At 30.5% G+C, this 26653-nt stretch overlaps 6 protein-coding genes across 11 annotated transcripts; 4 read left to right on the top strand and 2 right to left on the bottom strand.

Moving 5' to 3' along the window:
• Positions 1-601: 601 nt before the first annotated feature.
• On the top strand, positions 602-6150 carry LOC100167802 (ATPase family protein 2 homolog). Its single transcript, XM_001947782.5, has 9 exons — positions 602-1023; positions 1108-1281; positions 1367-1813; positions 2370-2745; positions 2834-3116; positions 3188-3661; positions 3730-3894; positions 3955-4115; positions 6019-6150. Exons 1-9 carry the CDS (start codon positions 831-833, stop codon positions 6020-6022), a joined length of 2277 nt encoding a protein of 758 aa, XP_001947817.2. The 5' UTR covers positions 602-830; the 3' UTR covers positions 6023-6150.
• On the bottom strand, positions 4117-6548 carry LOC100158909 (transmembrane protein 41 homolog). Its single transcript, XM_001949243.5, has 6 exons — positions 6147-6548; positions 5794-5950; positions 5588-5716; positions 5300-5498; positions 5102-5240; positions 4117-4448 (listed from the first exon to the last, which is right to left on the bottom strand). Exons 1-6 carry the CDS (start codon positions 6178-6180, stop codon positions 4282-4284), a joined length of 825 nt encoding a protein of 274 aa, XP_001949278.1. The 5' UTR covers positions 6181-6548; the 3' UTR covers positions 4117-4281.
• A 140-nt stretch (positions 6549-6688) lies between these two features.
• On the top strand, positions 6689-12435 carry LOC100168301 (GPN-loop GTPase 2). Of its 2 annotated transcripts, XM_008183160.3 has the most exons (8): positions 6716-6974; positions 7045-7129; positions 7202-7303; positions 7371-7669; positions 7938-8143; positions 8206-8323; positions 9879-10074; positions 12094-12435. In XM_008183160.3, the coding sequence occupies exons 4-8, from the start codon at positions 7552-7554 to the stop codon at positions 12359-12361; spliced, it is 906 nt and encodes a 301-aa protein (XP_008181382.1). In that variant the 5' UTR covers positions 6716-6974; positions 7045-7129; positions 7202-7303; positions 7371-7551; the 3' UTR covers positions 12362-12435. The 2 variants fall into 2 exon arrangements, with proteins under 2 accessions (XP_029344505.1, XP_008181382.1); XM_029488645.1 differs by having other exon boundaries at positions 6689-7129.
• On the top strand, positions 7062-7530 carry LOC103308918. Its single transcript, XM_008183170.1, has 3 exons — positions 7062-7129; positions 7202-7303; positions 7371-7530. The coding sequence occupies exons 1-3, from the start codon at positions 7062-7064 to the stop codon at positions 7528-7530; spliced, it is 330 nt and encodes a 109-aa protein (XP_008181392.1).
• Positions 12436-12514: 79 nt separating the features above from the next.
• Positions 12515-17363, bottom strand: LOC100166255 (TBC1 domain family member 15). 4 transcript variants are annotated; one of them, XM_008183161.3, is made up of 11 exons: positions 17096-17363; positions 15903-16006; positions 15732-15848; positions 15558-15666; positions 15177-15360; positions 14876-15081; positions 14520-14752; positions 14263-14461; positions 13981-14201; positions 13583-13897; positions 12515-13426 (listed from the first exon to the last, which is right to left on the bottom strand). In XM_008183161.3, exons 2-11 carry the CDS (start codon positions 15957-15959, stop codon positions 13211-13213), a joined length of 1857 nt encoding a protein of 618 aa, XP_008181383.1. In that variant the 5' UTR covers positions 15960-16006; positions 17096-17363; the 3' UTR covers positions 12515-13210. The 4 variants fall into 4 exon arrangements, with proteins under 4 accessions (XP_008181383.1, XP_003243394.1, XP_008181384.1 ...); XM_003243346.4 differs by having other exon boundaries at positions 17100-17363; XM_008183162.3 differs by lacking the exon at positions 17096-17363 and adding an exon at positions 16813-16965.
• Positions 17364-22007: 4644 nt separating this feature from the next.
• On the top strand, positions 22008-24738 carry LOC100159410 (40S ribosomal protein S9). 2 transcript variants are annotated; one of them, XR_001679211.2, is made up of 6 exons: positions 22008-22165; positions 22685-22926; positions 23160-23278; positions 23490-23557; positions 24207-24375; positions 24484-24738. XR_001679211.2 is itself a non-coding variant. In XM_001945492.5 (5 exons), the coding sequence occupies exons 2-5, from the start codon at positions 22704-22706 to the stop codon at positions 24665-24667; spliced, it is 594 nt and encodes a 197-aa protein (XP_001945527.1). In that variant the 5' UTR covers positions 22008-22165; positions 22685-22703; the 3' UTR covers positions 24668-24738. The 2 variants fall into 2 exon arrangements, 1 of the variants encoding a protein (XP_001945527.1); XM_001945492.5 differs by lacking the exon at positions 24207-24375.
• The last annotated feature ends 1915 nt before the right edge of the window (positions 24739-26653 follow it).

The following is a 26653-nucleotide window of genomic DNA, read 5'->3' as shown; positions in this document are numbered from 1 at the left end:
TTTCGAAGGCCAATACGTATCCCAGCATTACATGACGAAGGCGCAATAATATTATATTCAATTAATCAGTATTTAAATTCAATATTATAAATAATATGTATATTTTGTTCAATAACGTTCCTTTAAAATATAATTTAATAAATATTGTAAATGAAAAATCATTAGTAGTTAAAACTTTCAAGTGTCAATCATGTAACAGTATCTACGATCGTACCAATAACAGCAAACGGCTATAAGATAATATTATAATGATATAGATATTAAATTCTACGGATTTTCAAACACTGCTAACAATAATAAATTACCTATAATAATTGAAGTTCCAAAACCGTATTTTCCAAGGTTATCCCTTAAATACCTGGCTATAATTTGTCAGACGACTAATAAATTATCAACATGATTATCAATTTAAGTAATTTTAAAGAATTTCGCTGAAATGTCGTTTGTTGTTAACTAATTTTTAGGAATCGTCAATAGCACGATTATAGAATAATATATACCTAACTAGCTGATATATATTCTATATTCGTTGTCGATAGATAATATTATTATTGTAGTGAAAGAATTCTATTTTTGAAGTTTCAGGTGTAAGCGTTTTTAAGGCTGCAAAAAAATAAATGGTAACTTGGCCACACTGCCCCACACTCGTGAGTCTCGAAAACTGTTTTCGCGGCTCTGATGATAAACGGAAAATGAGTATAGTTATTAATTTTCGAAATAAATAGAATTCGAAAATCAAAACAACACGGACGACATTGTCTACGACGGACGCGGTTCGCTCTTCCGGTCTTTTGTCGCAGCCACCTGCCACGAATCTCAGAGGGTCCTAGATGACGAAGCCTAGGCGATCGGTCGGACCGGCCGTCAAGTACCGCACGTGCGATGCATGCAATTCGACGTTGTACTTCACGGACTTGGAAACCCATTTCACCGGCGGCCACTGTCCGCCGAGCTCGTCGAATTGGACCCAGCCGTTCGTCAACGACCTTTGTCTTTACTCGTACGCCAAGCTGTACACGAAAGGTACGAGACTTCTATTTTGTCGTACGCTTATAACACTAAAACATGGGTATATTATTTTCATATTTTGAATTTCGACACCATCAGATGACGAATACATGATTGGCAACGACAACGTGGTCGTGCCTATTGCTGCGATTCAGTTGTGCGGCTTTGTGCTCGGCGAACCAGTCATTGTGAGGTGCGGCAACAAGACTTTTGTCAAGCACATCTGGCCTTCGGACGACTTACCGCTGTCGAATGTATATTTCTCCAAAGAAGGTAGTACGATTATAACACAATTTGATGATTAAATCATTTGGCTATTGTTTAACCACTTGCATATAATTATTTTTGTCATCTATAGTGTTGGCTGACGAACTAGACTTGGACCACATTTCTGTCGAGCGATTTAAAATTCCACCAAGTGAAGCTCAAAACATTGAAATACGCTTGTCGAACAACGATCAATTACCAGATGGAGAATTCATTCGCCATCTATTGACTCATATTTCTAATAAATATGAAGGACGTATCATTAAACCTTCTGATTTTTTATGTTTTGACTTCTATGGACGTAGCCTCGTCTTGGAAGTATCGAACATTTTTACTTTTCCAAATGCTGGACTGAATGAACAAATGCAAACTATGAATATAAACGATGAACAATTTTATCATATTTCATCTTCTACTACATGGAATATAAAAGATCATGTTGACAAAGTTAATATAACTTACCCAATATCAGATGTTGGCGGAATGTGTGATATTTATGAAAAAGTAATGAATGTAATACAAAAATCAAAATTTCAAGGTAAGCTAATAAGTAGAGGGCAAATGTTTATGCAATTACATATTTTTCCTTTTCACATTTTTGGGATTTTTGTCAGTAATCTTTATGAATTCTAATAGTTAGAAGGTAATGGCAATTTTTTTATTGTAATTACTGCATATTTAATAGTTATCGCATATTTCTACATATTTTGCTAAAATAAAAAATTTATTGCATATTGAAATGAAAATGTATGCATATTTCTGCATATTTTGGCAAAAATCAAAAATGTATTGCATATTGAAGTGCAAATTAAAAAAATTGTATTAAATAATATTTTGTCAAGCATAAAATTTAATAATACATTTTGTAGGTACTAAGTAATTATTCATTTTAATAATATTGAATTATACATTTTTTACCATATTTCAGAATTTAAAGTTTTTTCTTGCATATTTGTTGTATATTTTCATGATTTTAACTGCTTATTATAATATGACATATTTTGACAATTTTTTTTGTGCACAAAAATCTGCGTTTTACTAATATAGTCATATAGTATCTAACGTTAAACTATTAAATATTTTTTGATATTTAGGTGTTTGCGGATTTCTTTTACATGGTATTTCTGGAACTGGAAAAACATTATTGGCAAATACAATAACTTATTCATTAAAAAGACACGTGGTTGAAATAAAAGGTTGGGAAATTCTGAGCAAGATTTATGGACAGTCTGAAGCAAAATTAAAATTATTTTTTGAAGAAGCAATCATTAATTCTCCTAGCATCATTTTAATTGATAGGCTAGAAACATTAAGCAAATCAAATGAATCTTCAGACCTTGAAAGAAGGATTGTTAACACACTTCAAACTATGTTTGATTTGTTAAAATCAACCAAACATAATGGAGTAGCTATCATTGGCACTACTAGCAGTTTAAGCTCTGTTGATAGCAATTTACGTAGACCAGGAAGGTATTATTGATTTAATTAGTTATGGTCTCAAATTTTTTTTTATCTTTATTGACATTATTCAAAAAATAATTTTTGATTTAAAATTTAGGTTTGATTACGAGATTGAATTACCAGTGCCAAATGAATTACAACGTAAAGATATTTTGATAAAACAATTATCACATATTGATCAGGAAATAAGTGAAGATGAAATAATTTCCATTGCATATCGAGCTCAAGGATTTGTGGGAGCAGATTTGTTAGCCGTTGTTAACCGAGCACAAACTGAAGCATCAATTAATAATGAAAATGTCACTTATAGGCATATGTGTTCTGCTTTAACCCAAGTGAAACCTTCAGCCATTAAAGAAGTTATGGTCCAAGTGCCTAATGTAAGTTCCTAACTTAAATCTCTATCATTATTATTATACAAATACATTGAACGATTTAATTTTTCTTATAGGTTAAATGGACAGATATAGGTGGCCAAGATGACATAAAATTAAAACTTAAACAGGTTGTTGAATGGCCGCTTAAACATCCAGAAGCTTTTAAACGCATGGGTATCACTCCCCCGCGGGGTGTCCTACTATACGGCCCTCCAGGTTGTTCTAAAACAATGATTGCTAAAGCTGTAGCAACGGAGAGTCACTTCAATTTTATATCTGTCAAAGGACCCGAACTCTTCAATAAATATGTTGGAGAATCTGAACGTGCTGTCAGGGAAACATTTATGCGAGCTAGGAGTGTAGCTCCTTGTGTTGTATTTTTTGACGAGTTGGATGGTTTAGCTGGTGAAAGAGGTATAGGAGACAGTGGTTCCAGTGGGGTTCACTCTAGAGTCTTAGCCCAATTATTGACAGAGTTGGATGGTGTTCAACCATTAGGGAATGTCACCATTTTAGCTGCAACCAATAGACCTGATCTTATTGATTCTGTAATTACTATAATAATTTTCAAACTTAATTTTTAATTTTATTATTAATTTACATTTTTTTTTTTCAGGCTCTCTTGAGACCGGGAAGATTAGATCGTAAAGTTTATGTTCCATTACCAGATAAGACTACTCGTTTCGAGATATTAAGACTGAAACTTTCAAAAATGCCAACATCAACTGATGTAGACATCAATAAATTAGTTGAACTTACTGAAAATTATTCTGGTGCAGAAGTAAGAACAAATAGTATGTCAATATCTTAAAATACTAAATATTTAACTTATTATTAAAAGGTGATTGCAATTTGTCATGAAGCTTCATTGAAAGCTTTGGAAGACAATATAAAGGCAGAAAAAGTAGAGATGAATCACTTTGAAGTTGCTCTTCAATCCTTACGGCCTCAAACACCGTTATGGTTACTAAAAATATATGAAAAGTTTTCCGGAATCCAAAAGTAACAAAACAATTTTTATTTGCTATAAATTATTTTATGACGTTTAAATATATTATAAATGTAATAATTTATGAGACATTGTGACATAAGGAAGAGGCATATATGGGTAGGGAATCTAGACTACACTAATGGAATGTCCTTCAATATGGCAGTCAACAACATTTTTTCAGTCAAATTTGTCTCTTAATTTTGCCTTGAATAGTACAGGTAGTAATGACAGGGCAGCAAAAGTTGCCAAGAGTAATACGGAAGACCATGACCAGGTTGATTCAGATGCGACCTGATGTAAAGTTTGTCCAGCTTGTACAACCAATACAGATGGTACTGCTACTCCTGGAATTAAAACGACAGAATTCGTTAAAAAGTTCTCATTATTATATTATATTTATTAATGATCATGATGTTAGGTTATTTATGCAGTACCTAATATATTTATCAGTTGAGTTAGGCCATTCAATATATATTTTTTTACGAGATCTAAAAAGTACCCTTAGTGCTCTTAATTGTTTGTTTTAGTTTTCTCACATCCCATATAAAATAATAAATATTATTTTTTTTTTTTTTTAATCTAAATTTTAAAGTTTAAATTAGATATTGATAATTGAAATAGATTATTAGTGTTTATATAAAATGCAAACACAGTGGTTATCCAAAATAATCATTACAAAATTTGATGGTACTGAGCACCACACATTTTATAAGCATAGTTTTGGAGTAAATCATCATTATTGACTTGTCATAAGAAATAAATAAAAATAACTAATTTCTTAAAAAAAAAAAAATTATTATTTTGTATTTCATAAAAAATACTCGGATACTAACCTCAAAAAAAAAATACAATATAAAAATAGTACAATTTATAATCTGTGATAAAATCTTAGAATTTCTTACGCATCTTAAATTATCCAAAAGTATTATTCTTTGTACATTGTACCTATGTATTTTTAAAATATAAATTATAAATTTAATTTTTTTCAAATATTTACCAAAAAAAGTTCCCAACCAAAATGGTATTAACGGAACATCGACTAGTGGTGCACACACATTTATGAACCAATTGGGCAAAAATGGGGTTATTCGCAAGAACATCATATAACAGAACATATTGTCGTTGTGTTTCTTAACCTGAAAAAAAAAGGTATATAGTATTAACTGATTGATAATTATATTCAATATTCACCAACCAAATTTGCATATGATTTGATTCTGTCTGGGAAGTATCTGTATGCTAATCTCCTTCCGATTGTCATTGACAATAAATAACAAAAACATGCGCCCATTGCCGAACAAAAACATATAATTGCTAATGCTAATAAAAATGGGTATAAAAATCCACATAATATTGATAATGAAATTGATCCAGGTATGGCAAATGTCTGCAAACTAATGTTTTATTAATAGCTAAGGTAAATTAATGAAAATTAAAAGACAATTTGTTCAATTTATTGAATTTCAATGTGTTCAAAGGATACAATATGTAACAGAAGAAAATTGACATAAACACTTGAGTGTAATTTGTATCCTTGTAATCTTCCAAGACTCTACCCAGGTTTTGCATATCTGTGGTATTACGTGGAATTTTTATGTATTTTTTTTCCTCCCTGTAAACAATAATAAATGTAATTCATACTGAATGTTGTTTAGTACGTTTAGGTATCAAATTTTTTTTACTACATACTCTGTCATCTGAGGGAAACTGTAATACAAATAGCCTAAGATTAGTATAAACAATGAGAATATGACCACTAATATGACCAATGCTTTTGTGGTAGACATTGTTTGTTCATTTTCCGTCTTGGGCTCCGTTATTGTTGTTGTGTCGTCTACTGTCGACACTGAAATTAAATCATAAAAACTTTTGTAATTTAATAACCGTATTATAATGCATTTGTTTGTGTTTCAGATGAATAAGACTGTCACTTGGCACATCCCAAAAAATAAACAAAGAAAAGTTTACAAGAGTGATCGATTATTGTTGTTTTGTTATGTGTTGTTAATTATTTGTTAATTTTGTAATAAACCAAAGTTTACCAGATTCATTTTGCACACTGTGATCCACATCCATGTCTTGTGCTGTTGTCTCTCCTGGCCTTATAAACGAAATTGGATAGTATTTTCCGCGAACTCCGTCGGAGACAAAAAAAATACGAATTATTCAAAACCAATGGCTATTTAATGATGCTATACGACATTTCATTGTTTCGTAATTCGTCTGTGGACTGTCGTCGCACGTACAGCATAATATTATTGTGGTTGATAATAATTGAACGTTTTGTATACGAACAATCGAGCTCTTAACAATATTGTGCTTACGTCAATTCCAGATTTGTAACGAACAGCGGAAGAGGAAATTTTTTAGCTCTTCGAGACTCGACTTTCTCGTTATCGCCTATCGGCCTATAAAAATTGCAGCGAGAAACAGATAACAGAAGTCAGAAATATGAATATATGAACTTGCCGATTTCACGAAATAATCAGGGGACGCTTATCAGGTAGCGCGGGGGTTCTTATCACAGTAAGAATGAAAAAAAAAATTATGAACTAACAGCGCTCCACGTGGACCAACTCGTAATTCACGTGTAAATGAAATATTTAAATTATATTAATATTGGTCTGTACTTATTGACGGAGAAACAATATTTTTCCTGCTAATGGGCCATTCGTCAATTTAATTTTTTGTTAACATTAACCGTGGTGATAGATTTCCCGAAAAACTCAAAAGTCAAAAGACGCTTTTGACGGTACCTACATTTAATTCTAATACAAATACTTTAGATAATAGGTAGATTATACATCGTACACACGAGTACACAACCGTCACAACAGCTCAGTAAACTGCAAAGAATTTAATTTGGAATGGTACATTGCCCGTCGGCCGCGTACGTACAAAAAATATATTTTTATAATTTATATTGGTTGTGAGTTATAGAATGCCGGTTGTGCAAAATGAAATTTAAAACTGTAGCAGCTCTACTGGACGGTGTGCACACAGATTTTGTAGCGTCGGTTTTCGAGTAATATTTGATTCGTGCATTTGTTGATAAAACTAAATATCTATATTTAATATATTCTGTTGCATTTCACAGGGATACTACCTTTATTGCGGTCACTCAAAATTCAAAACTAGGAACATTGTACCTGGTCAAGCCGGAATCTTGTACATTGGAAGAGCAAGGATACGACATAAAGTGAGATCTTAATTTTTAAACTTAAACAATAATGATTAATCATAAATGCAATTTTTGCTTATTTTAGAGTGCTATTTGGCCGAGAAGACGATAATCAAACTTCAAGTATTGTTAGTTTAATGAGAGCATTAAACGTTAACAGCAAAACTATTATTTCTCTTATGATTGAAAACACTAACTTCAGAACTTTAAGAGCTGTACAACAGGTCTTATCCACACTGATTTAAAAAGTTAACTTACCAAACAACATGCCTCTTTATGGTCAAGTCATCATTGGACCACCCGGCAGTGGAAAAACTACGTATTGTGATGAAATGAGCAAGTACTTACAAGAAATGGGCAGACGAGTAGCTATAATTAATATAGGTCAATATATTATAAATATAATTATCCATGAATATTGATTAATTATAAACTTACGATTTTACAAATGTAATTTAAGGCAACAATTTCAAACTGGTAGATTTAAGAGTTGTTATTCTCTTGCTGTTTGTTTAAGTATTGTAACTAAGTAAACTTTTTACTTTTTACCACTAAACCAATTACATAAATATGTATGTGGGGATATACATTTATTAAATGTATTTTTACCAACCAACGAAAAAATAATTCTTTGAATTGTTTGTGTTTTTAGATCCAGCCAATGATTCATTGTGTTACAAAGCAGCAATTGATATATCAGAACTTATTACAGTTGAAGATGTTATGGATTATGTAAATTTAGGACCCAATGGAGCTCTGATTTATTGTATAGAATACTTGGAAAAGCGGCTTGATTGGTTGTTGGAAAAATTAAGGAAACTGACTGATTATTATTTATTTTTTGATTGTCCTGGACAGGTATATAATTAATTATAGTTTAACATATTAATCAGGATCTAATAATGTTTCACTCAATTCAGGTAGAAATATACACTCATCATAATTCAATGAAAAATATTATGTCTGCAATTAAAAATGAATTAGATTTGCGGTTATGTTGTGTACAACTCATTGATTGTCATTATTGCAGTGATCCAGGTATGTATTATACCTTTTCGCTTAAATTATATTTTATTAAAGTTTTTCAGTAAATTAGGTATTATAATTATTTATTTATAAATGAGTGTTATTAGTTGGAAATATAATATAATTTAATATTTATAAATAAATCTTACAAGTTATAATGCACTAAATAACTGAACTTATAGGCTATCATAATATACATAAATACAATCATTTTTTTTTTTATATCAATCATAAATATTTCTGGTGGGATTCGGGAAGTCCAAATTTAAAATTCCTAGTAGTTTTTAAAATGGCCAGTTAAAAAAAAGTAAGGAAAAACAGAAATTAAAAAAAAAAATTGAATAAATGAAATTTTAACTGAGTAATTATTATAATAATTTATATTAGTAATTACTAATTTCTATACTCCAAAAAATATTTTTTTGTTAAAAATGTATTAAAATGTTCAATTTTTATAGCAAAGGATTGAAAATGTAAAACAAGGTTCTACAAGTAGTTGTAACCAAAAAATCTAAAAAATATATAAACAGTTATTTTGTATAGTTATTTTAAGTTCAAATCTGGGAAAAATTACATATTAAAACCAAGAAGACTTTTAGAGTAGGTTTATTATTATATTTTATGCACACAATGACATTTTCAAATTCTATTTTTTTCGACAAAAATAAATTTAACCTAATGTAGTACTAATGCCTAATAGTAAAATAAATTACTTTAATAACCATAATATCATAATATATACCAGCTACTTAGTAATATCATAGGCTATTAGACCGTCTTCGCTCAGAATCGTTTTTCGTGGACAATGATTTTATATCATTAAATTCAAATTTAACTCATCCATTGACATGGCAGGCATGTTAAACTCAAAGTATTAATTGGGTCAAATATATTAAATAGTTTACTATGCTCAATGTTTACTATAAAAATGTATCGGAAAAAAACATTTTATACAAATTTTAATTTTTTTTCATTTTTTATACAATATTTATTAAATTACAGTTTATCATAAAATAAGACAGAAAAGTAACATAATTGTGGCTTACATAGTTGTAAAACAATAGGAAAATTGTATTATGTTTTTTTTTCAATTTAGTATTAATTTATATTGGTACTACGGGCCATAAAAAAAAATGAGCAAATAGCAGCATTACAGTGTTTCTCTAGACACCTAATGTACGACAGAGCGTTACCCAATTTGAATTTTTATAACATGTCGATCAAAACCTTGTATGTCCATTGTAAAAATGTCCTGTTTAAATTTAAAAGAGGCATTGAATTTATGTTGAAAAATGGTATAAGACTTAAAGTAGTCATTTATGTAATCTAATAATAAACAAATAAATCAGTTGTAACACTGAAAAACAAAAAAAAACTATAACACAAATTATTTGGATTAAAACAATTTAAAATCTTAAAACTGCTCTCCTGTAAAATGTAGTATTTGTGACGTACAACTTTTGGTCTTAGCCATATTATATTCCTCTTTGCCCTTGTCCTACCACCTCCATAGGGCTGATATTGTATTCTGTAAATGTATGGAATTTTAATAATTATTCATTTTCAGGTAAATACATTTCAGCACTTCTGATGTGTACATCTACTATGTATCAAATGGAATTGCCTCATGTGAATATATTATCAAAAATAGATATAGCTGTTAAACATAAGTCAAAGCTATTATTCAATTTAGATTTTTACACAGATGTATTGAGTCTTGATCAGCTATTGGATGCATTGCAAAATGATCCTCACACTTCAAGGTATGCACATGTTTCGACCTAAATTATCATTTTATTAGAAATATTATGGTATACTAATACTTGAACACCACAATATTAATCTCCAAAAATCTTTAGCAGGGAAAGAATACATTATGTTATACCTAAATGTTATGTTAATATTTGTATCCAGATATTTTATCTATTTACATAATAATCAATTAGCTAATGCATATTTAAAACTAATTCAACACCTAACCAAAAAAAAAAACCTATAGAATTAACAAACATTTTTGATTTTGTGTATCTCCCTATAATGCAGTGTAACTGTTTGTATGTACTTCCTAACTTTAAATATGAGTGTAGTAGTATGTGGTCTGCCAATGAATTGTGTTCTACTATAACAATTTTATCGTCATATCTCTTAGTGTAGAATTGGTATTGCCAGGGTTTTTCTTTGAATGAGGATATGATAATTTTTTTATACTATATGGAAGGTTTGATTATATCCTTCTTAAGTTTGATATGATGATTATGAGAATATATAACATTTTAAACTTATGCTGCAACTTTCATACCAATTACAATTTTAATACATGATTACATTCTATGTAATACACTAATACACAATAAGAACTATCCATTAATAGGACACTTACCTTATGCATTTTTAAATTTCTGCAACTTCCCCCGCCTTCCTAGCTACATCACTGCAGTATACTAATATTGTGAGTTCAATTAGTATAGGTAAATTACAATACATTTTTTGAATACTTGTAAAATAATTGTGATGTATTTTTTTAATCTATAAAATCATAATTTTCAATTCTGTGTGAGGCAAATTCTGGAAGAGTTTAAGGAGAAGATAATTAATTTTTGTATGGATGTTATAAATTTGGATGAGGCTTATGGTAAGATTTCCAAAAGTGGCATCCACTTATGGAAATGGGTACCGAAGGGTGTATGTGAAAGCACTAGTGGACTTGTATTAAGGAGCGACAATGAGAATGAAGAGTGTATGATGTAGAAATGGGAGAATTTAGTGTAAGAGTAAGTAGCTGTGCACCAGGTTTCAGTGTTTAACCCTTACCTATTCTCGTTAATAATGGACAAAACTAAATAATATAAACAGAGCGAGGTGCATTGGTTCATATTTGGAGCTGTTGTGTTTATGGTAGAAAGGAGGAAAAACTTAATAAAAGATGAGTGGTGAACAGCGCTAGAAGGGAAGAAGCAAGAGTTAAATAAGCAATTGTGTATGATTATAGGGGAAGTAATCAAGAAATTGATGGAGGAAGGCATGAGGGATGATGTACTGTATGAGGTGAATAGGTTCAAGTACTTAGGATAAACGGAATAAAAAAATTATAGTTTTAAGGATGACGTTAAAAATAGGATTATGTATGGATGGATGAAGTAAAGTGAAGTTTCATATAGGTATTTTGAATTTTTGTATAACAAGTTGATGCTGTTCAGATTAAAAGGTAGATAATATAGAACAATATTGTGTGGTCATTTATGTATGGATCAACATTTTTAGTCGTGAACAAAGGGTGAGTTTAGCAAAAATGAGAATGTCAAGGTTGGAGGTGCAAATTATGATAGAATAAGAAAAAGGTTGAGTTGAATTCGTTCATGTTACGAGGTAAGGTGAATTGGAGGTTATGAAAATAAATGTAGACAGAAAGGGGAAAGGAAGATCGAATAATAGATGGACATGCACAATAGAAAATGGCACAGAAATAGTTTGTGAATAAAAGTGAGGGGCAGATGTTCCTATATGAAGGTGTAGGACAAGGGTGGCATGCCTCTTATATTTGGAAGCGACAGGCGAAAAAAAGAAAATTCTATAAAATAAATATAATATTTTAACTAATCTCTGAAATTATTATAAATTGTATTGTAGACTGCATACAATACTTTTATTATCATTATAGTCTACTATACATTTTTAATAATAAATAATAGATAAAAAAATCTTTTTTTTAATAACAACTACTTTTTCTAAAATATTAGAAAAGCATAAATGCACATAGTTACATTTTTTATTTGTTTTTATAGATATCATCGTTTAAATAAAGCTATAGTTAGCCTGATTGAGGGGCAAAATATTGTTTCATTTGTACCGCTTAATGTGAAAGATAAACGTACCTTGGAATTGGTAAGAAAGAACATTGATAGAGCTAATGGGTACATTTTTAACCCCGAAGAGAATCAACATGCTGCAATGTTAAACTCAGTTATGCAATTGGATATCAACGATTTAACTCTAGACGTTTTAGAAGATTTACCTAAATCGGATTCATTGGAAACAATGATGCAAACTTAACTTGTAATACTATAGTAAATAGCTTTATACAAATAAATATACTGTCAATAATTTTTCTGATTTATGTTCCGTAATTTTATTTTAAGAAGCAACAAATACAATTAATATTTGTAAATAAATAAATAAAATAACATTAAATCGAATATGTTTTCATGCAGAATTTTATTCTTAAAATCACATTCCAAATACCTAGTTAAAATAATACACACAAAAAAAAAATATCAAACAGACACAAAGTACAGGACAAATTACATACAAATTACATCAATATAAAAATGTGTATAATAATTATATACCCTGAATATTTGAGAATATTTTAATAACTATACACATAATAAAATAGATAAAGATAAACTTATAACGAAATAAAATGTACTGAAAGTTTATTCATTTGCAACGTTTGAAAACAAAACATGCCAAACAATCAAGTAGAATCATCACGTATGTTGGTGATTAGAAAAAAAGGTTTAGAAGGATAATAGGTATTGTATAAAAAAAAGTGTGTTTAAAGAATTATAAAATATGATAACAACTAAACAACTTGATAAACAATCATAAAGAATTAAGTATAATTGTTAATTACAAATTAAATTCAAATTTAACACTCAGAGGATTGATGACCAAAAAAAGGCAAATATCACAATAAAATATTTAACAATAATTATTGATATAATGTGTAAGTTACATGCATATAAATATAAAGTTTACATAAATAAATAAATTTAACAAGAAATCATTTCAAAACATCTTAACACACTGATTAAATAGTATCTATAATCTATAAATATGAGATTATAAAATTTTACTTTGATCACAGTAGTACATTTCTATACAGCAATTGTTTGGTTTTTATGTATAATTCATCGATAAGGCCTTTTCATAATCGTCTTCTCTAGAATTGCTGTCACTAGATAATATAATTTCAGAGTGGGATATCGAGAATCCAAGTAATTCATTAACTGAATCCTGTAATGATGGCTGTGCTTGTTTCAACTGTTCATAAATACTATAAGCTGTAGTTAAAGCTTTATCCAAATCAATTTGTTCACATAAATTATTTACGTGCTGAAAATGTTAAATCAAATATGTTAATTGTGTTTAGTGTTGCTATGTTTAGAAGTAACTGTTAATATAATTTAAAAACAATAATTAAAACCCTTCTGGATTTAATAAATTTTGATATAAGTAGAAATTAATAATCAATTAAATGACAATACTAACTTTCAATATTTCAGTTAATCCATAATTTTCATTGATAATAGTATCCTTTTCATTATCCAATATCGCCACACATATTAGCAAATGGAAATTTGCACAGGGAATATCTGTCCATAATACTTCCCACAAGCGCATGATGTCAGAATAAATAAATTCTCGTTTGAACAAAACCAAAAGCCATCTAAAGCAAAAGTACATATTGCTGGAATCCATCTTTTTCAAATGGTTTTCTAATTTTGGTGATACAGTTGTAAGTAAGTAATGCAAATCGTTCAACTGTTTTTTCATGCCGGTTTGTTTTAATTCAAAGTTAGTATTCTAAAACAGAAAACAAATCTCGTAATAATCTTGATTGTAATTCACTTGGGGAAATGTCTGTTATTTATTTTTATTTGACTCACAACTCTGTTCATGAAACCAACAAAACACCAAAATGATTCTACTTCATCGCTGTTCATTATCATCAATATTGGTGATAACAAATCACTCATACCCTGGACATAACCGAGATCAAAATTGTACATAACATAAGTCATTAATACATTATGTAGTTTAACAAGATTTTCATTTCCTTCTCCAGCATAAAAATCGAGAGTGCGGTCAGTTCTATATACATCTTTATCTGTAGACAAAGAAAAATCCTTTAATAACCATGAAAATTGGAAGATTGTCTAAATATTTACCTATTAGGCTCTTTCGATCTCTGTACATATTAAACCTAGATATTTGATCAGAAGACATATTCATCCATTGCACTTTCATTCTCTCATATTCAGTTTTTTGTTGTTTATCAATGTTTATACGTTGTTCTCGGGTAGAATTCCAAGGATAATATCCAAGTAAGTACTTCCATACTTCGTGTCTTATTGAATGTTCACAACCCTAATTAAACAAATCAAATTTATAGAATTCTTTACATAAATACATTTAAAAAACTCACTCCATAAAAAATTATGTTTTTGATGTAATCTTCATTTGTTATTCTCCCCTCATCATTCATAGATTGATAAAAAGTGGTTTGATCTAATGGATTACCTCTAGGCTTTATTCCCGGTCTTGGTGGTAATACAGTTGGTGGAGGGTGATCTACCATAGTATACTCGTCATCTTCCTCAGCTCTATTTAAGAGCTCAGCCACTTCTTGGTCTGGTCTTGTGTCTGGTGTGCGAGTCACTAAATATTCAATGTACAATTGTAGTCAAATGTAAGTACATTTAAATAGTCACAACAGTATAACATATATATAATATAGTGACAGTATATTATAAATAATGCTGTATAGCATTTTTTACTCACAAAGAACATCACTAATTTTTGCAAATGTTTCATATGTTTTTTCCACAGGATTGTTTTGGAAGCCACTAATAAAACTCCAGACTGTACTTGTGGGTGGTTGATCCGGAAATATTTTTAATTCTTTAATTGACTGACACAGAGGATCTGAATCTTGTCGTTCACCCAACACTAATATCACTCCAGTAGGTCTGTGGTGTCGTATTTCTCTAACATAACATGATTAGATAAATAATAATAATAATAATTTATTTATTTATTAATTTATTAATAATTTTATTTTTTAATGTATGTATTTATTTACTTTTCTGTATGAAGTAAGGTCTTTAGAGCGGTCACAAAATCACTAATAGGTGAGCTTTCAAATAAAAATGTAACAAGTGAACCATTAGTTTGGAGAATTGATATTTGATGTTTTTTGTGTTTTTTCATTTTATAACTCTTCATTGTGGCCAAGTTAATTTTTATATCAATATTACTACGATCATCTAAAAAATAAAGAATATATAAATTAATAAACAATTTTAATTTTAGGATATTAATTATTATGTCCTAACTTGATTTATTACATATTGCAACAATTATTTATGCTCTTAGAAGTATTGAAAATGTACTCTGTACAGCAATCAGTTTACATATTACAAATAGAAAAGAAGTTTAAAGATCAATATTCTAAGTTACTTACTTTTATTTTTTCCATTTTGTTTGTATCCAGTATCAACTATATTCCATTCATCTACATCAGGGAATATAGACATTTCAGTTGGCTTCCATTCAATAAACTTAGCAGTTCTCTACAAAATATATTTACAATGATTCAATCTATTAATAAAAAAATATTTTTGTAATAAAATCTTACATATTTCATAATTCTCAATAATCCTGTATAATGAGTCTCTGCATTTTTATGACTCTTCGATCCTTTATGCAATTTACTTAAACTTTTTATCGCTACTCCTTGTTGGACAAAATACTCCTAAAAAAAAAATTATTAATAACGTGTAGTAAAGAACAAACATTGGTAATTTACTGTTCCGACTTCTTCATCTGAAGCAGTAGATTCAGCACTTCCATAAGTTGAATTCATTTCTGTGGTAGTTGTTTTCTCATATAAGACTACAGTACCTGCACCAGCTACAAACAAAAACATTAGATAATTTTAATTCATCTAACCATAATAGTTTCTTTTAAATATTTCACAGTTACTAGTCTTGCAAATTAATTTAATTACTAACAAGCATTATAAAATAAACAAAAGTATGTAAATATAGTTTATGATTTAATAATCATCATCAATTATCGCAGCTCTGTTATATTATGCTAAAATTATATTTATTTAATTATCTCCCTATTGTAAAGTTGAAAACCCAATGAACTGTAGTCTTTACCTGCACCGTCATTTTGATTTGTATTTGTTTCAACAACGCTTGTATTAGACGCCATACCTTCCATTTTTCTCATTAAGAACAATATTCCTTTTAATAAATTAGACCTATCATTCTGATCTCGTTTTTCAACAGCCGGTAACTTATCCACACGGTTCATTAAATGACATAATTTTGCATCTGCTGATCTATACTGTTCACTGTACCTGTCCCCTTGAATGTTGTCAATCATTGAATTGATGGCTTGTAATTTTTTAACGCATGTCTTTATTTCACTCTTTACGTTAACTCCAGGCACATTACTATCGGTGTTCATCAACGAGTTGCCCTCGACTTCGATTCTCAACAGACCACGCAGAACACTCCTCATTTCGTTTACATCATTCATGGCGGCTATCCCTCTAGCCCTCAACTCGTACGACAATTCCTCTTCATCCAATTTGGTGACATCCATTTTGTTTTTTTTTATTCGTCACTCGCAAACTATTTATATAATAATATATTTTATTTTGTTATTATAAAATATAAGTTATAAGAGACAAAAACACTACGTACATAAATTATGCTATAGGTTTGTAGGTACCTCCTATACTACAACTGTGGTCGCGATGACTTTACATCACGTACAACAACAACAAATACCAACGGCCTTGTAACGATATTGAGGTCACACAAACCCGTTCTCGTAATGTTAATTATTCCTTTCTCACTGTTTATTATTTATTTTTACGTCTGCTCAATGCGCACACAACACTGCCCTCCCTCCCGCCACAGTGGATATTATCGTCATCCCGTGTTCCGATGACAAACGCGCTGCACATACGACACAATAAGGTACCTGCCTGATTCGGTCCGTGCACAATCGTCCGGACTATGCACGCGAAAGTATGAAACTGCTAATTTTCAGTCGCAGTGTCGGGGGTTCAGACGACGGACATCAGTACATCACCACGTCACGTCATTAGGTATCGTTTCGTTCTCGCTGTTTCCAGCGAAAAATATTAGGAAAAAGCTGCTTTGCGTCTGTGTGAACTGTGAAGGCGAAAGCAAAATCGCAGTAGCCAGCAATGCAAATGTATACAATATCAGTGTATCGCACATCCCGATTCGCAGCCTACGAATATTATAATTTATTATTGTTGTTCGTCGTTATTTTTATCAACCTAAAATAGAACCGCGGTTATATTATCAGCTAATATACTGATAAATGATAATAAAAATAACAATAACAATAAAAACCCTCTTCCGCGGCTATTGTTCTGGTGGTCCTACGACACGGACTACGACTTACATAAAATACCTATTTTATTTCAATCGAAATTTGCGAAATTTGCCTATAGGCATAGAAGTGGGGCATGGGCGGTCTGGGTCACTGCAGCGCTATACCATAGAACTATACCGTGCAATGTATAAAGACAATTTTGTTTTAAAATTTTATTCAGCCAAAAGTACTATTTTTAAAACTAAAAAATTATTGTTTTTTTTCATCGATATCGATCTATATTTACAATATATTCCGAGACAATTTAAGCCTAAACACGGAATTTCAAATGAATTAATTAACACGTTAAACTCGACTTACAGAGCTGTTGATACAAAATAAAGGTATACATTTTTTGATTGATATTTTCAAACTGAACTTTCATACATTTTTATATTATTTAATTTTCTCGCTTAACTACAAACATAAAACAATATAATTTTTTTATACGATTATTAAATTATCCTAAAATATGTAATAATGAAGATTATTATTATTTTTTTTAATAGGTATTTCCTATAATATTATGTTGTTGAAATAGTGTTTTTATGGTTTTTGAACTTTGGAGGAATGATACTTAAATTTTTCTTTTTTTCCTTGTAAAAATGTACAGCATCAATCATTAAAATATGTTCATTATGTTTAAAGTAATTTTCATCAATGTCTGGATTAATTGCTCATTTGCAGAGTTTAATTAAATGCCATTTAATAGCGATTGAAAGTGATAAGCTTTAACGGCTTTAGCTGTGTATCATTTTTTATGTTATTTTTGAGTTTCCCGTTACAGATACACCCCCGTCGGCCTGTTAATTGATAAGCTTTCAAACGCCGCTCTGTGGCAGTCCTACACTACGGCGCAATCAAGCCCGGATTAAGGGGGGATCCAGGGGGGGCCATGGCCCCCGGGGCCTCAATAGTTAGAATTTATTTAAGGGCCTCAGATTTGTCCATTAGGTACTTTTTTTGTTATATGCCATAACACTGTATAAATCACCTAAAAAATAATCAATGATTATGTAGCGGTGGAAAAAGCTTGTAAATTATAATTTATAAATAAATTGATACAATATTCATAATTTATTGCTATGTTCCTAATATCAATATATATTTATTATAACAGGTGCCTAATATTAAATAATATTTATATATTATACATTATTATTTTTTTTCGTACAGGGGCCTCATTTAAAACTTTGGCCCCTGGGCCTCAAAATGTCTTAATCCGGGCTTGGGCGCAATGATAATATTTGTTCTTATTGTGAATTCATGCCCATTGCTATAGGGCCAAAGGGGGCATGGGCTGTATGAAACTCGGGAAAAAAGAAACATTTTTAAAAATTAAAAATATATTAATTGATTAAGAAAAAAAAAAAAAATTGATGGGTGCCAAATATCAATAGTATGGAAAATGCTATGAAAATTAATTTTTGTATTACCAATAACATCATTTATTGAGTGGTTTGAGAGGAAAATCACATAATATTATTATCTATATTGTTAAAGAAAAGCCAATCTGTGCCAGTATAAAAATAAATTTCCGATGTATTAATTAATTACTTAACTCAATAATTAAATTTCAAAAAGTAAAATATCACAAGTTTTAGAGCTATTTATTGGACATTGAAAATTAAATATCGAAAAACGACTAATACATAACATTTTTTATTATAATTGAATCTTGAATGTATGTCAAATGATTTGTTTAATATTTTGTATAGGATTGACTAATGAGAACGAAGCATTTATGTGAATGTATAGATCATAGACTCTATAGTCTATACATTCACATACAGTGGCGTAGCCAGGATTATGAAATGGGGGGTGTTTTAAGTATAGATTAAAACCAAGTTTTTACAGTTTTCATATATAAATAAATTAAAGGTTCAGAACTTGATTTGTTGCACTAAAAATTATCGAAATATGCAGTCAAAATATGCTTAAATATATGAACTATGTAGCAACATTTTTATAGGTATTATTTTTGAAAAATCATAAAACATATTGCAATTTTGGTAATAAAAACTAAAAAATAAGTAGGTATATAAACCCGATAAATAAATAAATAACAACTTAATTTTTAAAAATACTGGCATACAACACTAGGTTAATAAATAAGTAATAACGAATAACGTGATATGCGAACACCGTGATAAACGAACATGTACTGATGTTCATTCATTCGTACAATCTACAATCTAGATGTCAATTATAGTTTAAACACAGTTTTGTCATAAAGAGACTTATGAAATCTTACATATGCGAATATAGGGCCAACTGTAGCCAAGCTCCACCAACTACTTTAACAGAACCTCCACCCCTCCCAAACATTTACTTATTTTTTTTTAGCTATCAATTTTATAATAGTATGGTATGGGCTTCGGCCTCCCCAAATCTCAAAATTATCGCCTATTGTACCTAACCAAACATAATATTTTTTAAGATATTTTTCAATGTTATCCAAATATAATTTTTCCCGACACTTGTATGTACATTTAAGTTAAAAAGTACACAAATATGCCAATTCAAACTTTGTATTTAATTTCACCATTTCATAAGACAAATTTATAACTTGCAAGCAGTCCCAAACCCTGTAAACAATATATTTATCAGGAGGTAAAATGTCAATGGGAGGGGTTCAAACACCCAAACCCCCCCCCTGGCTACGCCACTGTTCACATAAACTATAGTATGGAGCATGACAAAATAAATTTATTTTGTCATGGTATGGAGTATAGACAATTTGACTTATTAGCTTTTTTGTAGACCAGTGATTAATAGATAATAATAATTTGATATTAATATTTATTTATTTTTGAGGTAATTAATAGGTAGGTACCTATATTTAAAATTTTTAAACAGTTTTCTTTTTTTCTTTGGTCTTTTTTACCGATTACCGGGCGGTCTATACTCCGCGCGGAATAAGAACGTACCCGGGCGGCGGACCAAAACAGGTTTGCCGCGCGCAAGTCGGGCTTATGACTATAACTATATTATGTTTATAACTATGACAAGGTTGCGGGGGGAACCGGTCGCCGCCTGCGCGACGAGGTACATTCTTATTCCGCGCCGAGTATAGGTCACTATGCTTCTGTAGTTATGTGCGACTGCACGGTGGTATAAAAGACAATTTTAGGCAACCAAAAGTACTATTTTTAAAACTATAAAATTATCGTTTTTTTTTTATTGATATAAAAATATACTGACTTTTGAGCCTAAACAGAATTTCAAGTGAATTAATTATCATAGTATACTCGATTTATTATTTAGAAACATTTGTATAAAAATATTTTTAAACTTTCATACGCCATTTTTAAATTATTTAATTTTTTCACATAAAACAATAAACAATAAAATGTTTTTTTTTATAGTTATTATATTGTTCTATATGTAATAATGATAGATTATTATTTTTTTTTTAGTATTTGCTACGATTTGTTATATTATGTTGTTAAAATATTGAGTGTGTTAATGGTTTTTGAAATTTGGAGGAATGGTACCTAAATTTACGGCATTTTACCAATTGTTCAATATATACATATAAGTATATAACATATTGTAGAGATAATTAAAAATATAAACGTTTTTTGCACTCAGGTTCGACAGTAATTTACAAAAATAGTTTTCTTTAAATAAACGTAACCTACTATTGTAAAAACCAGTGGCGAGCCAAAGTGGTCAATTTTGACGCAGTTGCGTCAACTTTTCAAAGGGGGTGGTGCCACCCCGTGACTGTGGCGCAGAATTACATGCTAAAGCCTGTCCTCTTGGCTCTTTTGATCACATTTTATTAACATCATAACTTTGTTATAAGTAAAAATAGGATGGTGGTGGTGGTGGTAAGTACATAATTATGAAAATGCGTCATTTAAAATTGAAGTTCAGCCCGCCATTGGTAAAAACCACAATTTATATTTTACTTACCATTTTTGTAAATTACTGTTAACACTAAATGCAAAAAAGTATTATATTTTTAAATAGCCTAGAAGGCTAGAATACAGATCATAAAAACAATAATGAATAACCAGATAACCTGTGTCTAATGTACTAGTGGTGTTACAGTATTATAAAACTGTAACACTACAGTTTATATAAAATATTTATAAAGTACTGTCTGTAATGTAATTAATAATTATATACGATACACCTAGCACTTGATGGTCTGGTGAAACAAATTTCAAAATTCGAAATTTGAAATTTACAAAAAACAAATTGTCAGCTTCATGCCGTTATCGCAGAATATATACAAAATGTATTATATTGTATATGATAACTGTGTTTCGTTCCATGATAAAGGATTTGCTCTTCCATGATATCTTCGTCCATACTTTTTCTCCTTCTAACATATTGGATTCGGTGTATCTCTCGTTCTACTGCTGCAGTCGTTCATAATATCTTTTTAGGTCATACCAACCATGGTTTTGGTATTAACTTTGTTACCCTCTTCCTGCGACGTCACCGCAATCACCACTCGAATACGACCAATGCGCAAAGTGCGAACACCCCCCCCCCCCCCGCAAACGACCGGTGGCCATTGAACACTCAATCGCGGTGAAGCTGACGTGGTGACGCTCACTCGCTAATCGCTCTGTTCTTTTTGGATGCGCACGTTGGACGGTCAAGTCCTGCTGATAGTTAATTCAATTTTCGGTGAGTATTATAATTGTTTGTGGATAGACATTTTTTTTTCGTTCCCCTAGACTTGAACTATTGGTTATCGACGATCGACGGTGGTTTCTTAGGATTTTCGGTGGTTTTCAACCATTGCCACGCTCGATCGAAACGGATGAAAAAAAATCGCCCACACGAGTTTATCGCTCGCCGTCCTCGTTTCTGCATTGACTTTATATATACATACTGTATTATGGAGTTGTTCATTTCCCTGTTCATTTTTTTCGATATTCACCGGTACCTATATATCTTGTTAGATGTAAGCCGATATTCGCGATGTTTCCCGATCGGTCGGGACTGTTTTTGTACAGGTTTTAAGACATTATTTTCGTGAATAACCAATCCCTTTTATACAGTGCGATTGTCCTTTTTTCATGACAGATTAATCAATTTGTCATACTTTTTAAGACGTCGCGAGTTTGAATTTTAGAATGCATTAACAACATGCCCATCTAATTGTATAATATATAGCGTGTTTTAACTTCTGAACTTTTTTAGTTTCAGGTAACGATTAAAAATGGTTAACGGACGCATCCCGTCCGTGTACAGTAAGACGTACGTGACGCCCCGTCGTCCGTATGAGAAAGCACGTTTGGACCAGGAGTTGAAGATCATCGGAGAATATGGTCTGAGGAACAAGCGCGAAGTATGGCGTGTGAAATACACATTGGCCAAGATCCGTAAAGCCGCTCGTGAACTGTTGACCCTCGAAGAGAAAGATCAAAAGCGACTTTTCGAAGGTATGTCTTTAATTTATCTCTATCCAGTCCAGCTAATTATTGTTCTTGTTAACAAAATATTACAATGATGAAACCAAATTGTATATTCTGACACCTCTCGTCTGAAATTCCGACAATGTTGCTAATTTAAACCTTTCTGAGTTGAATCATATTTTGTATAAAAATCAAAATTTATCCACGTTCTAGAATTTTTTATTAGTGGGTAATTTGAATAATTTAACAAATTTTTCCAGGTAACGCTTTGTTGCGTAGGTTGGTTCGTATTGGAGTACTAGATGAAGGCCGCATGAAGCTTGATTACGTTTTGGGTTTGAAAATTGAAGATTTCTTGGAACGCAGACTTCAAACTCAGGTATAAATGTGTAGTATTTATTAGTAAAAAAAATGTAAGCCGATAATCTAATATGATGAATTTATTATTATTTTCTGACACCTCTTCTGAAAAAATAATTTTGTTGATAATTACATATCTGATAGTTTACGGCTGAATTTTTTTTTTTTTTTGATATTAAGTTTGTCAAATATTTTTGCTTGTTTATTAAAGAAAATGTATATAATTTTAGGTATTCAAATTGGGATTAGCCAAATCCATTCATCATGCACGAGTTTTGATCCGTCAAAGACACATTCGGTATGTATTTCGACTTTTTAAGTGTATGCCAATTGTTTTGGGCAAGGATGCTTGTTTATTCTACCAAGATACTCCTAATCACAATTGGGCTAAAGTATTTGCACTGTGTTAATCCAAGTTCAGATAAATGTTTTCTGATCTTTTTCATGACAATGCTACAATGTTATTAATTATACAGTACTAGTAATTTAAGCCTATTATTATTGGGCAAGGATGTTCTTAAATCTTATACGAGCAAATCTTAATCATGATAAGGCAATAACATAATACTTTGGTTAATCAAAGGTCGGAACGTTCATCGTCTGTCTTTTTCATGACAAAGTGACATATCTAATGCAGTATATTATGGTGTTTTTCTACTTTTATTGAATGTATAATTAGGCCATTTGTTCTTGGGCAAGGATATTCATAATACAATTTTAAGTAATCCTAATCACGATTGGCTAGATAAATAGACTTTGGTTAATCAAAGGTCAGAACTACTATTTTCTGTCTTTTTCATGACAAAGTAACAACTTAATTAACAATATATATTGAATATAATTTGTTAGTGGTTTGGGTTGGGAATGTTTGGTTATAATTACTAAATTTATAAATAGATTTCTTTAACTTGGAAGGCTAATAGTCAAATGATTGTTTTCCTAATTAGATGAAAGACAACTGCCACTCAATATTGGCAATGAGTTCAATTTAAATTTTTATCAGGCCACTTAAAATGTTCATTATTTATAATGTCATTTTAACGTCTGTAAAACAACCATTTAATTGTTGTTGTTATGTACTGGTCCCTTTGATAAATCCGTGTTAAGACCAAAAATGTGAGTTGTTTATGATTTTATACAAGTCTGATACTTCCAAATTGTGAAACTTTCTATGAAGACTAATAGTTCAGGATGAGTTGATCAATTTTGTTTTTCATTTTACAGTGTGCGCAAACAGGTAGTAAATGTACCATCATTCATTGTTCGTCTGGACTCCCAGAAACACATTGACTTCTCCCTGAAATCGCCATTCGGTGGTGGCCGTCCAGGACGTGTAAAGAGGAAGAACTTGAGAAAGGCCAAGACTGCCAAGGACGATGGCAATGCTGCTGAAGAAGAAGAAGATTAATCTTAATCATTCTCCTTGCTCTGTACATTGTATTTTTAATTAATGAAAATATACTGACAACTAATTTTAATTTTCAGTTGTTATTTTTTACTAATTTTATTTGGTCATTTGAACAGTAAAATAATTGATTGTGGTACATAATTTAAGAGTTATGGAATAATTATTGAATTTACATTTTAAGGGTCCTCACTACCACGTCTTTTTTTGTCAAAAACTATTGTTCCAAATTCCAACAAAACGTGTTGACAATTTCACGATTTTAATTTTTGTAATTAAAATTGTAAAAAATTCAGAATTTCCGACTTAATTATTTACTTATATGTTGACTAAATACAATTTTAAAAATGTGCCTCTATTTAATCTACAATCTACATGTCGGAATGCAAATCGAGGTAATAATAGTTACGATGTATTGTTTAAATATTATAGTCGTATGTTTGAGTGAAAAATAAACATTTTTTCATGATCACAATATTACATACTGACTTGAGCGCGCGAGAGCCCGAGGTACCTCTACAATTGATCCGCATGGACATCACACTAATAATCATTTGCGACTAACAGATCTCGAGTGGCGACGACCAGATTAGAGATTGCCTAGATGATTCTCCTTAAATCGATGCCGTAGCGAGGCCCCTTAATTTTTATATGGAATACAAATTATTTTTTCACTGACAGATCTATGCGACTGTGAACCGTCCATTTGTTTGTATTGTCAATGATTTTTTTGAATCCAAACTGGTAGAACTTTGTTACGAGAGGTTAGATATGGGTAAAATATTTTGAATATTGAAATTTAAATCAACGGTTGTTTAGATGTGTCGTATTCTTGGAAAAAACTTCGATGTTTAATAATAAAAAAAAATGTTTAATTCTGTTTAAGCGTTCAATTAACGGGTAAAAAGCAATTTGCAAATTAAGGTTATATTTTTTTCTCATAGATTTACATGGGCCTTGCATATTAGTATGTTGTACTATGTTTCAAATTAAATATTTTGTTTTGATACATCTAAGACTAAATATCGACGTATCGAACAAAAACCTCAATGATTTTTGCCCACCTCTTGAAGGGGTAAGATTTAGGTGAAGAATAATTTTATATCACAATATTCATATACATCGTTAAATAATTTAATTCCGGTCAAACACTGCAGACTAGATTGAAACTACGCACGATTTAAACAAGATGTTTCGTTAGGTACTAGCTCATTAGCAGAGGGTGATTTTTAGGTTCTCGAGTTTTAAATATAGTCAAATATTCTATGAAATATGCAATTTTTTCGTTATGGATAACAGTAAGCTGTATGTATAACCTAAAAATCGTTAACGTCTGCTAAAATAATATGTATAATGTACTTTAATTGTGTGTATTTTTTTTATTCATAACATGTGACAGAATATCTAAATGTTCCACGGTAACTCCAAAACAAATTATATTAGGGTATTCATGCAAAACGACCAATGAAATCAAATAAGGGCACACCCGCATGGAGTTCTTCTCTTACAAGTTACAACCGCATAACACGGCAAATTTTACGCTCAGCAGATCACGTTTAGCTCTCTGTTAGATTAAAAATTAGAGTGAATTGACCCTTATACAATTTAAAGGTAAAATTACTATTTAGCGAACCTCGTAGGTTTTTTTTAGATTTTAATTTTAAAGAAAGTTAGTTCGAGTATTTTAAAATGCACATACAATTTACAATTTAAAAATATTCATAACTTGGTTTAAAATTAAAATATTAAAAAAACCCCATGAGGTTCACTAGATAATATTTTTACTTCTACATTTTATTAGAGGTGACTAATTTTTAAACTGATAGAGCTAAACGCGATCTGCTGATCATGCAATTTGCTATGTTATGCGTTTGTAAGACAGAAACAACGCTGTAGTGTGTGCTCTTTTATCAAAAAAAAAAGATATATAAAAATGTTCAGACGGATAATTAGCTTAAATGGAAAACATTTTTTTGCTTGAAAGCTGTA

This window comes from Acyrthosiphon pisum, chromosome A1 (genome assembly GCF_005508785.2).
Source record: "Acyrthosiphon pisum isolate AL4f chromosome A1, pea_aphid_22Mar2018_4r6ur, whole genome shotgun sequence".
NCBI classification, from domain to species: Eukaryota; Metazoa; Arthropoda; class Insecta; order Hemiptera; family Aphididae; genus Acyrthosiphon; species Acyrthosiphon pisum.
This window is presented reverse-complemented; position numbering and strand designations above follow the sequence as displayed.

Coding starts and splice junctions, on each gene's coding strand:
- LOC100167802 (XM_001947782.5), top strand. CDS start 831: ATGACGAAGCCTAGGCGATCGGTCGGACCGGCCGTCAAGTACCGCACG. Junction 1,282..1,366: donor TGTATATTTCTCCAAAGAAG/GTAGTACGATTA, acceptor TGTCATCTATAG/TGTTGGCTGACGAACTAGAC. Junction 1,814..2,369: donor ACAAAAATCAAAATTTCAAG/GTAAGCTAATAA, acceptor TTTGATATTTAG/GTGTTTGCGGATTTCTTTTA.
- LOC100158909 (XM_001949243.5), bottom strand. CDS start 6,180: ATGGATGTGGATCACAGTGTGCAAAATGAATCTG. Junction 5,241..5,299: donor TCAAATCATATGCAAATTTG/GTTGGTGAATAT, acceptor TTTTTTTTTCAG/GTTAAGAAACACAACGACAA. Junction 4,449..5,101: donor TTGGTTGGGAACTTTTTTTG/GTAAATATTTGA, acceptor TTTTAATTCCAG/GAGTAGCAGTACCATCTGTA.
- LOC103308918 (XM_008183170.1), top strand. CDS start 7,062: ATGAAATTTAAAACTGTAGCAGCTCTACTGGACGGTGTGCACACAGAT. Junction 7,130..7,201: donor TTTGTAGCGTCGGTTTTCGA/GTAATATTTGAT, acceptor TGCATTTCACAG/GGATACTACCTTTATTGCGG. Junction 7,304..7,370: donor GAGCAAGGATACGACATAAA/GTGAGATCTTAA, acceptor TGCTTATTTTAG/AGTGCTATTTGGCCGAGAAG.
- LOC100168301 (XM_029488645.1), top strand. CDS start 7,552: ATGCCTCTTTATGGTCAAGTCATCATTGGACCACCCGGCAGTGGAAAA. Junction 8,324..9,878: donor TCATTATTGCAGTGATCCAG/GTATGTATTATA, acceptor ATTCATTTTCAG/GTAAATACATTTCAGCACTT. Junction 10,075..12,093: donor AATGATCCTCACACTTCAAG/GTATGCACATGT, acceptor TTGTTTTTATAG/ATATCATCGTTTAAATAAAG.
- LOC100166255 (XM_001943397.5), bottom strand. CDS start 16,711: ATGGATGTCACCAAATTGGATGAAGAGGAATTGTCGTACGAGTTGAGG. Junction 14,753..14,875: donor AAAAATTAGTGATGTTCTTT/GTGAGTAAAAAA, acceptor TTGAATATTTAG/TGACTCGCACACCAGACACA. Junction 13,898..13,980: donor TTGGTTTCATGAACAGAGTT/GTGAGTCAAATA, acceptor TTTCTGTTTTAG/AATACTAACTTTGAATTAAA.
- LOC100159410 (XM_001945492.5), top strand. CDS start 22,704: ATGGTTAACGGACGCATCCCGTCCGTGTACAGTAAGACGTACGTGACG. Junction 22,927..23,159: donor TCAAAAGCGACTTTTCGAAG/GTATGTCTTTAA, acceptor AAATTTTTCCAG/GTAACGCTTTGTTGCGTAGG. Junction 23,279..23,489: donor AACGCAGACTTCAAACTCAG/GTATAAATGTGT, acceptor ATATAATTTTAG/GTATTCAAATTGGGATTAGC.